Source organism: Patagioenas fasciata, chromosome 4 (assembly GCF_037038585.1).
Source record: "Patagioenas fasciata isolate bPatFas1 chromosome 4, bPatFas1.hap1, whole genome shotgun sequence".
Taxonomy (NCBI): domain Eukaryota; kingdom Metazoa; phylum Chordata; class Aves; order Columbiformes; family Columbidae; genus Patagioenas; species Patagioenas fasciata.
This window is the reverse complement of record NC_092523.1, coordinates 1,914,353-1,926,917: the sequence shown is the minus strand read 5'-3', so window position 1 is coordinate 1,926,917 and position 12,565 is coordinate 1,914,353. Positions and strand designations below refer to the sequence as shown.

The 12,565-nt window shown below is 48.2% G+C and overlaps 1 protein-coding gene across 7 annotated transcripts in view; it reads left to right on the top strand.

Annotated features, from left to right (window-relative positions):
• EXOC6B (exocyst complex component 6B) overlaps nucleotides 1–12,565 on the top strand; it is a 317,698-nt gene that overhangs the window by 244,451 nt on the left and 60,682 nt on the right. The window contains exon 22 of one of the 7 annotated variants that reach the window (XM_071808430.1): nucleotides 344–657. The exons of the other annotated variants lie outside the window; for them this stretch is intronic. Within the exon in view, the coding sequence (XP_071664531.1) occupies nucleotides 344–349 (6 nt within the window). The 3' untranslated portion in view covers nucleotides 350–657. Of the gene's footprint in view, nucleotides 1–343; nucleotides 658–12,565 lie in introns of those variants that run through there. 7 annotated transcript variants of the gene reach the window in all.

Sequence of the window (12,565 nt, the reverse complement as noted above, 5' to 3'; positions counted from 1 at the left end):
GCGGTGCCCACCTCTTGAGGGGGTCCCGTTGGAGCCAAGTTGACCATGGCAGGTACTGAGGCATTTGTGGGGCTTGGCAAGCCAGTTGAGGGAAAAGGGCCATTCTAGCCAGACATTTGTTTGGGGTAGAAATGGGCATCATTGATATACTAGACCGGGGGGGAAAAGTGAGGTGGTCCTGTCATCTCTTGGCACTGAAGATGGATGGGTTGGATAGAAAGTCTGAATGAAGTAAGACTCAATGACTGATGCTTCTCTCCTATTAAAACAATCTTTTTTTGTCTGTTAAACCCCCCTGGCTTTGTCCCTCCTGCCATCATGATGCAGTGCTTCTTGTTTTCAGGGTTGACGGAGTTTGCATTCTGAAAACTTTCGGGTGCTGAGGGTATTTCTTAAATCTGCATAATCCCTTGTATCGATGATCTCCTTACCACTGGGACTCTGATTCATGCTGGAGCCGCTTTTAACCCGCAAGGGTTTGAGAACTTCTATGAATCCAATTGATGTGCAGGGAGCAATCAGTCATCCCATGACACTTCCGCGGAGCCGCAAGAAGTTTAATAACATTGCGATGCCACGCGTTTACTTTTCGGACTTGGGCCTGTCAGTAGCTGCCGAATTTGCTTGCAAAATGGTCAAAATAACTGCACGGGAAAGGTAACAGTGCTGCGTGTTGACACTTTTATCTTCATTAGCTTCTTGGCACTTTATTGACCGCAGTAGACAACACACTCGCGACCTCGTGGATATGAGGAAATGTGGAGGCTTTGGTTCTTTTCCAGGCACCAGGACTTGAATGCAGGGGTTTTGAAGAGGAAAGCTGGGGCTGTTTGAAGAATGAAATGCGTTAAAAGTGCTCGGTGAGGTCGAGCTGGTCCGAGCCAGTGCATTAGCGGCGAAATGTTTGAACGGTTCATAAGTGCAAAACGCAGCCAAACGAATTCAGCTTAGACGAGGAGAACGCTGAACAGGAGCCCTCTACAATTCCTCCTCTGGCAAATACTCCCCTTTGTACATGGCATTGTCACAGAATCCCAGAGTGTCAGGGGTTGGAAGGGCCCTGGAAAGCTCATCCAGTGCAATCCCCCCATGGAGCAGGAACACCCAGCTGAGGTTCCACAGGAAGGGGTCCAGGCGGGTTTGAATGTCTGCAGAGAAGGAGACTCCACAACCCCCCTGGGCAGCCTGGGCCAGGCTCTGACACCCTCACTGGGAAGAAGTTTCTTCTCATATTTAAGCGGAACCTCCCGTGTTCCAGTTTGAACCCATTGCCCCTTGTCCTACCACTGGTTGTCACCGAGAAGAGCCTGGCTCCATCCTCCTGACACTGCCCCTTTCCATATTGATCCCCAGGAATGAGTCCCCCCTCAGTGTCCTCTTCTCCAGCTCCAGAGCCCCAGCTCCCTCAGCCTTTCCTCACACGGGAGATGCTCCACTCCCTTCAGCATCTTGGTGGCTGCGCTGGACTCTCTCCAGCAGTTCCCTGTCCTTCTGGAACTGAGGGGCCACAACTGGACACAATATTCCAGGTGTGGTCTCCCCAGGGCAGAGCAGAGGGGCAGGAGAACCTCTCTGACCTGCTGACCACCCCCTTCTAACCCACCCCAGGTACCATTGGCCTTCCTGGCCACAAGGGCCCAGTGCTGGCTCATGCTCACCCTGCTGTCCCCAGGACCCCGAGGTCCCTTTCACCTACGCTGCTCTCTAATAGGTCTTTCCCCAACTTATTCTCTTCTTTGTTTTGGAAGGTAATCCAAATCTGGTTTTCTTTCATTTCAAAGGAATAGCTTTTCTGTATGTTGTGGGGCGAAAGGGCAGATGCTGTGATCTGTTGAGTTTCAGGTGAGGACAGGCAGCCCTGGGTCATCTCCTGGATAACAGGGATGCTTGTTGGTGCCAACTATTGGACAGACAATGGACAACATCCAAATAGAGAAGAATCCACCTATCACTGGCCTATTGACATCAGCAATAACGTGCAAAGAGGAGCCAGTTCCATCATCACCCTGCCCATGACCTCATCCCGTGACATGTAATTTGTCACCAAGCTCCATCTGCGTGAAGCTCCGTTGGCTGCTCCGGGGCCATCGGAGCTCCAATGCTCCCACCACCCTGGTGCTTCTTGCTGCTCTGCAGGGCCTGGGAGCGGTGGAGCTGCTTAACCAGCAGCAAAAAGAGCTCTTAGTTTGTTCTTCAACTTGTTTTTAATTCGTCCTTTTTGGACGTTGCATTCTTTCTCTTTTAAGCCACTAAATGTTAACACAATATTGACTTAAAGGTACGAACAGGGGAAAAAGAGACCTCCTGAAGATGTTTGTGTTCCCGGCTGTTTTCCTGTGCCCGGGAAGGAATGCTGGGGTAGCTGCTGAAACGCTCTTTCCAACCCGAAACCCAGACAGGCTGAGCAAAATCTATAAAATATATATAAAAGGGAGGAAAAATGACGGGGCAAAATATGCACAAAATAGGGAGATTGAAGAGATTTCCCTGTCCCTTCCCAATATATCCCAGTTCTCGTTCTTACAGAGGAATTGTAGATGAGAGGGAGTTTTCAAAGTAATGTGTGATGATGAAGTTTAAGGGATTGACCTAAATGAATTCTTAGTACAATGTAAAAAGGTAGAAAAAAGGTAGTGAACGGGTTTGATTGTCAATCACTGTAATGGAGAACAAGCCCTATAAAAGCGCCATTGTGTGGGAACATGCAGATTCCTGTTTGTTCGCTCGGGCAGAATCAAGCGTAAGGTCCCTCTGTACTTCGAAATCCTCATTTGCTCCTTGTGCTCAAGGAAATTTGGAGCAATTCCATCACCGTATGGTAAAGAGGAAAAAGAGTCAAGCCCAGAGGATCCAAATTGCTCTTCTGAGCAGAGAGGATGTTAAAAAGTGACTTTTCTTCCCATCCCGGAACGATTCTAAATCCGTAAAACCCCTTAATGAAGTGATAAAGTAAACCAAGGGGCACCTCATCCTTCTGTAAGAGCCTTTTCTAATAAGGGCCTGACAGTGATACACGAATATTTAAGGCTTTACAAGGAAGCAATAGTTACCTTTTCCCCTTAAAGTTTAATCTACACTCAGTGCTATGTATTAGAAACCTGAAATAAATTTAGTTCCATGAATAACCTTGCTAAAATATGAAGAGTGCTTAATTAATTTAGTCTTCTGCATCTTTCTTTCAAAAGTGACTTAGATGCTTCGGTCCAAATACGACTGGATGTCCAAATACGATTGGATGTCCAAATACGATTAAATGTCCAAATACGATGTTAGATGTCCAGATACCGCTGAAGAGCTCCAGGACGCTCCACAGCATCCCCAGGCCTGCACATGCGATACGTTCACTGTTCTCTCCGCAGCCTCTGGCCAGCTGCAAATGGTTTAGCTTTTCATTTTCATGGGCAAGAGGTGAGGACGGGGAGCTCCGTTCTTCTGCTCCATCATTCTTCTGTTCTACTGGACGGTTGTAACGTGGTGGTGGTGATGAATGTGAGTGTCAGCTCTTCAGACCCATCGGTGAGGCCAAGACAGACAAACAGTGTCGCTGGGTGTGGAGCGGCTCTTCTGCTCCGTGCTTGTCCAGTAGCAAACATTTAGTGCAACTTTTCACTGTGTTTGAAAGCCAGCTGTGGTTATTTTGGGTTCATGTTGGATGCTGGCCGGCTGGATAATGAGAGATCTCCCCCAATGCATTGATTTTCCCCGTTTCCAATAGAAATGCTTAATAAAATAGTATTCCCATCAGGAACACAACTCCCTCCCATCGCTGTTCTGTGCCGTTTTTACCTTCATAGAGGATTCCTGTCTCTTCTGCATTGTTTGCAGGTTATTGGAAGTGTTTGGTTGGGTTTATTTTCATTTAAAAGATATGATAGACAAAGTGAGGCTGGAGCTTTTAGCCGTATGAAATGTGCGGTCGTTTCCTCTGTGTGTCCCTCCTGATTTCCCCCAGTGACTTCTGAACCTGCTGGCCCGTTCTGGCCATATTGGGTTGGTGGGCTTCGAAGGAATTAACAACCCTATGTGATTTCTGGAAAAATGAGCCAAGAGAGAGGGGAAAAGGTGAAGTGTGAACTCATCCCGTAGACTCAACCCTGAGAGAAACCCATGGGGACACCTGGATTTCTTGGGCTTACGTTTGGTGTTAAGGAACCACCTGCTCTGCTGCAGGAGACATCAAATTGTGGGGCTGTGTTGCGAGATGCAGTAATGCTGATGTTCGTGGTTGCTCAGCTTTGCTTCTTATCAAAACATCGGATGATAAATAAGGTTTTTAAGACTCCATTTGTCTTGGTCGTTGACTGCTTTAAAAGCACTTGGAGGCTTGGGCTTGTGCAAGATGAGCCTGTGTTGATTAAGTTGTAGCCTGATCTCCTACATCTGCTGTTTCTCACAGGGCTTCTGTATCTACCCCTGGGCATGGTGGCCAAGGGGAAGCTCTTGCAAATTTGGGCTGAAGGACTAAGGCCACATGGGTCTGTGCCTCGACATGATACTGCAAGGCTTTGACCACCTCTCTACTCTTACCTTCAATAGATGTTCATCCATGGATGTTCATCAATAGATGAAGACAGTCCCTCCAGGAGCTCCAAGGCAGCACCCAAGCCAACACACAGCTCAGTTCTCAGCAGACAGGAAGCCCTGGGTTGTTGGTTTTGTTTTCTAACTTGTTTTCACGTTTTGCGGTTAAATGTGGTTTCCCTGCCCTGCAAAGTCAAATTATCTGATGAGCAGTGTGGGAACAAGGGGCTGGGTGAGCCTTGGAGCCAGTCCTGAGCTTGCTGAAGGTGCCATGGTGCAGAGAGACGCTCGTTAGACCTGAAGCCGGTTTGGCCTATTTTTCCCCGCTTGTTTTGCTAGCAGATGCAACAGAAGTTGAAAATCGAATTAGAGAGAAGATCAGTTAAGTTAACTATCTCGGCGAGGTGTCTCCTTTTCACACGTATTGCGTCTTTGAACCCAGGTTTCTGTCGTGAGTTGCAGGCGGAGGAGGTGCCACCCTGATTGCTGGGTGCAGTGAGGGAGAGGTGAGCGGGTGACTCATGGGTTTCAGCTCATCTGCTCCCTTGCTGGGCTGTTTTCCATCTCCAAATGGTTTGAATTAGACAACGTCCTGAGGTGGGACTCACAAAGACCATCAAGTCCAGCTCCTGGATGGTTCGGGATGCTCCCCAGCCCACGACGGTGCCCCATCTTCGGTCTCGCAGCTCGGCTGTTTCTCCCGAACACCCATTGCAGTGTGGAGCATCTATACACTCTTTTTTTGAGTAGCACTGTTGTATGCGTTGTTTGCTGGTCATCGTTAGTGTTTAATGCCCTTTGCAAAGGGACTTTTACCTTTTACATCTCACTAAGCTTACGTTCCCTCCTCTCCTTTTAGCTGCATCCCTCTGCTGCTGCGTTTACCCTGTATTCTGTCCTTGCTTAGTAGTGCTTGCGTTGATTATTTAACCATTGCTACATGGCTTCTGCCACATTATCATGGAATCACAGAATAGTTTGGATTGTAAGGGACCTTCAAAGCCCACCCAGTGCCACCCCTGCCATGAGCAGGGACATCTTCACCAGCTCAGGTTGCTCAGAGCCCATCCAACCTGGCCTGGGATGTCTCAGGGATGGGGCAAGCGGAATTTTGAACTCCCTTTCATCACAAGTGTCATCTTGTGCACTAAGGACACAAGAGGAGTGAAGACCCGTGTTCCAGTTGCAGCCTTAATTCATAATCACCCAGCAATGATGGGTTGGAGCTAGTTTTATCATTACCCTTAAATACAGGGGTTTGCTGTTAAGATTGTATCTCCGGGCTGTTCATGACTTTTGTTGCTCGTCTCTGAGTTCCTTCCACCGATTGGTATATTTTGGATAAAGCAACCGCCATTATTAATCGCGGTCATTATGGCAGTGCCGACAGGCCAACTCATAACTGCCCGTTTTGCTGGGTCTTGTGCAAACACGAAGACCCGAAGAGTCTAAACAGATGATGGAGACCAGATGTGTCTGACTTCCAGCCGAGCGCGTTACTGCCAATTAAATGCTGTTTTGTTTCCTAACGCACATGAACGTGATAGATGCTTTTATAGGCATCCAGAAGCCATAGCCACATCAGCTTCCCAGAAATGGAGATGTTATCTCCTCCATCCCCCGTGACACCTCTGTGCTTCCACAGACCCAAACTGGGCTGGTTTTTCCTGAATGCCAAATCGCCTGGGGGAACCATTTTCAAAGCTGTAGTCTGGTGTTAATTTCTGGTGGACCTCAGTGGTGTCTGGGCCACTCAGCATCATGCTGAGCTTCCTCTTAAGAGTTATCTGCATGGGGTAATAGAACAGTTTTGTTAATTAAAAAAGAAGACTCATACGTTAGCTTTCTCTCTCAATAAATGCCTGGATTTGTTTTCTAAATCCATATTTGGCATGAAATTACCTTTGAAAATGTTGGCTGTAATCACTCGGTGGAAGGTAACTGTGTAAAGTTATAGATTTATTAAGGCTCATTTAAAACCTTATGAATTTGAAGTACTTGTATTGTCCGAGTCGTCTGCTCTTTGGAAGGTGGAACTGGCTGTGCCCTTCGGTTCGGGTTAGGAACCTGCTATGGTGAGAATGTGGTACCTGTTTCACTGGTGACCATGGTGTACCCCAACATCTGGAGATCATGTGAGGATGTGGGATGTATTTCCACATCACCCCTTGTGCTTCCAATGCCCTTTGATTTCCATGCATCAAGGTATTTAGGTGTCTCCATCCCTCTGTCTCCCACCCTGTATCTCCGTAGGAAACTTGGAAGAAGTGAAGAAATAGAAGATGGGATGGAGGGAATGGCTTTTTAAAAAGAAAACCAACACAAAATTAACAACCAGAACCCTGCAGTTGTTTAATGAGGGGCCATTTTACCTTATTTCGTGCTCTTAATATCACCTGATCCTTCTGCCTTGATGTTAGCACCATCCATTTGAACCCCCATTGGGAACATCAGAGCAGAACGCTTTCTCTTTTCTGGAAGCCGTTTGGACCTTGATTCAAAGCTGTCTCAGAGCAGTTATGACACATCTAAGAAGGAGCAAGAGATGTGTTGGAACCTCCTAAAAGTCAGGCTGGACTCCGATGCATGGGCATGTTCCTCCAGCACCTCTGATGGTGCTCAGAGTACTCATAGGAAAGATGCTCCTTGTTGGAGATCCATCACACACAGCAAATAGAGGGACCTTTTCCTCCACTCTGATGCATCCACGTGCAAATACCCATGGAGATATGCTCAGACATGGGTTCTTGGCCAGGCTTTGCCCAGGGAGCCGGGCAGGAATCTCCCAGACCGCAGCAAACCCATCTCACCGGGAAGGACATTCCAGGGTCATGGCCAAACCACCGTGTTTCTTGCTTGTCATGCTCAGGGTGTGTTGGTTTTGTTGTTTGTTTTTTTCTTTTCAGTGCCCCAAACCCAACAGTATTTGAAAAGAGCACATTAAGTAGTTTATTTATTTGTAAATCAGTGTTAACTGTCTGACTCACAAAGAAAAGATGCTTCAAAGTTTGTGCTGCAAATCCAAGCTGCTGCTCGCCACGCCCTGCAGAAAGAGGATGGGAGAGGGAAGGAGACGCAAAAGCGCGAGCTCAGAGTGGATTTAGAGCCTTAACTCTGCTTTTTCCTGCTTTGGTGGGTTTAAGCTGGTCTTAGTGTTACTTTAAACACAGCCTTTTGTAGATCAATTGTATTAAAATCACACAGTTCCCTAGTCTGTCCGGCTGCTCGGTCTCGCTCAGAATCCATCACTCTTGATCCAGGAAGGATGTATTGGCGTGGGGAGGAATTCAAAGTGCCTGGATGCCCCCCAGGGCCTTCAAACGAAGAAACCAAGAGTGCAAACATATCCTGTTAGCACTTCTCTTACACGGGGAGCGCCGCCTGGGCTTCTTTCATTAGGGCATGGCAATGGAAATTGTGGAGTCTGTCGACACTTTGCAGATGGGGACAATAAAAACAAGCAAACAATCAAATCCTATTTCATCGTGAGATTTTGGGGCTAGACAAAAGAAATCAAGGGAGGAAATTAGGAACTTGAAAGCGAGAAATGGACTTTTCTACCTCATGGCTGGGCGCTAAATTCTTCAAGCCGTCGTGTGAACCGTGTACCAGTTTTGTTTAGGTGTGGAAATCAGAAGGTGGTGGGGTGGGAGATACTTGTTCTCACCTTAGTGCTTTAGGCTGAGCCTTGGGGTTTATTCAGGAACGACGGGGCTTTGCACGCTGTGGTCTGCTGTTTGGTCCCATACACCCCACGGCTCCCTGCCCGTCTGCAGTAAAACATTACGTAGTCGTTTGTTATTCCTTTCTCCCGTTTTCATGCGTATTTTACGGTAAAACAATCAGTGCAGCCGTTCAGACGGGACGCCATGAAGAACCTCAGCAAAAGCGGACCTTGCACTGGGACAGGAACGTGTTTTATTTGGGTTTTATTCCTTCAAGACTCAACTGCAGACCCTGTCCCCTCCTGAGCACCCACAGCTCTGTCTGCTCGTGGTCCGTCCGCCCTACAGCAGGTTCCTGCTACTTCAGGCGCTTCCATGGAGCATGAAGAGCAGGAGCTGGTCGGTGCTGGTGGGAGGAGAGGTGAGGGATCTCCCCACCGAGCCCTCTAATTGCAGGAGGCCGTGAGACAGTCATCCGAGCGGGGAAACGGACACCGCTGGAGCTATAAGGCCCACATTCACCTTTAACCTACTGATTGAGGCAGGATTGATGGGGAACAGAGAGGGCCAGAGGTGGTTGCCCTTCACCTCCACGTCCTGTGAAACCCAATCCGCTCCAGTGATCTGTGCGTGCTCGGGAGCTGCCACTCTTGAGCTGGAGAGGAAGAGCTGTCCATAAAGAAGCCTTTATGGAGCTGCCTTTCATGACATCCTGCCCTCACCTTGCACAACGTGGGGTTTTCCCCCCCGCCGAGCGCTCCTGTTGCTGCCGTGAAAGCGAAGCGACGCTCGGCTCAGCTGCTGGGTCTCCCTGGAAGGTATCAGCTGGACCTTGGTGGGTGGTAAAGTCAGTTTTGCAGGGAAGTCTTGTCTTTGAAGCTGCGGGGAAACGCTATCTTGACATATCTGTGTGATTCTTCTCCTTGGGATCTCTCAAGTACGGACGTATCGCGGGGTTGTCGTTTCAGAGCAAGGACACGTTAGCTCTTGGAAAGCTTATTGTGATATTTGAGGAGTCAGCTTTCCGAAATAACACACACAGCGGCGCGATGAACATCTGGGGAAAATACACAAGACAGGGCTGCTGGTGCTTTTATCCATCAAGGTGACTTTAATTGCAAGGCAGCTGATTGAGAAGCCTTCGCTACCCTGTGTCCTTCAGGAACGAGCTGTTACGTCTCAGACAACCATTCCCAGCGCAGTCTGTTGTCGGACTCTTCCATTGATTTCTTTCCTGTTTGATTTAAAGAGTACACGTATCGACTGGCATTCAGTAGTGCTGTACGCGTGGATTAAGAGCTTAATGAATGAGATAAGGTTTATGAGGAAAGGCAGGTGACTCTGGAGTGTGAGAGCCCTATGAAGGAGAGAAGATGGAGGAGAGGACACTTGACCTCTTCTTGCTTCAAGCCAAAGCATTGGAGAGCATGTGAAGGATTGACGGCGGTACTGGAGCTTTGGAAGAAACCAGCAGAGAGGAGATGTGTGCTCCAAATAAGCTGAGAGTCGGGCTCTCAGGATTGTGTTTTGAGCTGGCTTTAATATATCTCAGCCAACAGTTCCTTCCCGAAGCTCAATCACTTGAGTTTAACACACTGCACATCTTGCACCGAAGCGTCGGTCCTGAGCAGCTGTCACTTTTATCGATGAATTGACAGCAAGGTGGCACTGTATAGCAAGGAACCCTACAGTATGATTTATTTCAGCTTTTCTATCAGTTCCCCCCCATTCCATGATAAAAATAGTAATTTGCATTCCTATAGGTTCTGTTGATTCCAGGGCGTGTGTGTGTGTTTTTAAACACAACGCAATAGTTGCTGCTGTTAGATGTATAAATGGGTTATTTTCTAGGTTGGTTCTGTTAGGAGAATTTACAGATCGACCTGATGATGGTGGGAAGTTTTGGACTCTTGTTCTAAATCGATGCTTCAGTGTTCAAGTGTGGTTTTCCTCTAGAATAGGAGGGGATTGGTACATGTGTCTAAATGTGGTGTCTGCTGCTGTCATAGAAGCCCAGCGGTGTCTTAGATGCCCACAGGAGACAGGTGGATGATAAGACACAGAGACTTGTGCTTTACTGGAGTAGCAGCTGGTGGATGCCTCAAATGGCACCTGATAGACTGTTTAGGACCTGGACTGCTTCGTGTGACCGATGTTTGGTTTATTAGATGTACGTCAACATCTATTGTAGTGACAAAATCTAGCTTTGAGGTAACAGCTCTGCTGCTGGTAGGAGTAATGGAAGATAAGGTGGGTTTTGTTCTAGCCCATGGCTGGTCGTGATCCAGGTTTATGTGCCCATGCAGTTTTGGTTTGTGTCTGTAATGTGCCTATGAGACTTCAGGGAGCCAGGAGTTGGGAACGTGGTCTCCAAAAGGTGGTTCTGCTGGAGGACGAGAGGAAGAGGCCTCAAGTTGCGCCAGGGGAGGTTGAGCTTGGATCTGGGGAACAATTTCTTCCCCAAAGGGCTGTGGGGCATTGGAACAGGCTGCCCAGGGCAGTGCTGGAGTCACCATCCCTGGAGGGCTGGACAGACGGACAGGAGGTTCTCAGGACATGGGGCAGTGATGGACTTGGCTGTGCCAGGTTAACAGTTGGACCTGATGATGTTGGAAGTCTTTTCCAAACGAAATGATTCCGTGATTCTTCACACCCAGTGTTCAAGTGAACAAACCAGAGATATCCTCGGTTGACTTTCTAGCTTTCAGGTTGACTTTTCATTCCTGATCACTAGTAAAATGAACCCTCAATTCTAGAAATGTAACAAACTTCACCAAAGCATCAGAGACTTAACATGCATTAGAAATCCAGTGGGTGATTTTGGCTAAATACTAGAACAAGTACCCTTATTATTACCTATTTTTGCGTGTATCAAAACAACGTGTGACTTCCAGGAGGGTATGTGAGACCAGCAGAGTGCTAAGAGGCCTCTGTGTGCTACGATACGTAGGGAGGAAGAGAGCAATTAGGCTAATGGTCTTTAATTGGTAAAGATCGAGGTGGTCCGTCCAGAGGAAGAGCAGTTTTCTGCTGTGGGACTTGGAGAATCTGGCTGAAGGTGAAACCAGTCTAACACATACACATTTTATACTTGGACCTAAGAGCAGGTATGAACACTAAACAAAGTGAGGACAGGTTCCTTCTGGACCGGGAGGACCTCCTGAGCTTTCCAGACTACCCTACTCTCCTCTCCTCTCCTCTCCTCTCCTCTCCTCTCCTCTCCTCTCCTCTCCTCTCCTCTCCTCTCCTCTCCTCTCCTCTCCTCTCCTCTCCTCTCCTCTCCTCTCCTCTCCTCTCCTCTCCTCTCCTCTCCTCTCCTCTCCTCTCCTCTCCTCTCCTCTCCTCTCCTCTCCTCTCCTCTCCTCTTCTCAAGGGTCTAAGCAGAAAACATGTATCTCCTGAGGCTCAGTTGAGGTTAAGCAATGGAAGAACCATGAAGTTCTTCCCCTCTACCTCCCACTCCCTTTGGACTGCTAATGGCAAGATACAAACACCTTCCAGGACACATATCTACAAAGTTTTCTGCAGGAGGCCCATCCAGTACACCCAGAGGGGGTGGCTGATGCCCCTCTTGTCAAAACCCCCTGTTTTGTAAGGGTTTTGAACCTTTGACTCTTCTGCACCGAAAAGCAGAAATGTCTGGGTGCTTCCCACAGCGATGAGGAGTTGGGGTGGTTTCCACCATGGGCTACGTCTCCCTGTGCTTGCAGACGGGTCAGCCCCAAAACTGGAGAAGGGAAGCATATGACTCCAGACAGTGTTTATTATATTTAGCCGTAATCTGTTCATTTAGCACCTGTTATTACTGGATGCTTTCACGTGTTCTCAGGCACCGCGTCTGCACCGATGGGGTTTTTTCCTAGACGCCAGACAGGTTTCTGCTGCAGAGACCCATCGCCAGCTTGTGGTGTTCTCACATGGTTCTCTTGGATAATCCCTCGCTCTTTCTGACAAATCTAACGAACCGCACCAAGTGCAGCGTTTATTCAGGTCGTGTGCTCATGCATATTAATCCCTCCGGCCGGCTTCTCCTTCGTTCATTTAAATTCTCCCTCTCCAGCAGGCCCCGCCGAAGGCAGCTCCCTTGGGGGATGTGTTTTCGTGTCACGGCGAGCTGGCGTCAAGTCTCGCGGATCGATACTGTGCATGCTTTCAGCGTTTAAATTACCACCATGGTCTGTTGGTCTTGGCTTAGGCAAAAGAATCCCAGTGATGAAATGACACTCGATCTGGAGTTTGCCAGATAGTGTAAACAAGCACATTAGTTGGACCGGATAGGCATGATAATTGCAGAGCGAGGCTGTTGCTTGAATGGATCCATTAAAGCCGGCTGCAGGGAGCTGCAGCATCCTTTTGGGTTGCTGCAAAGGAAGGACCGA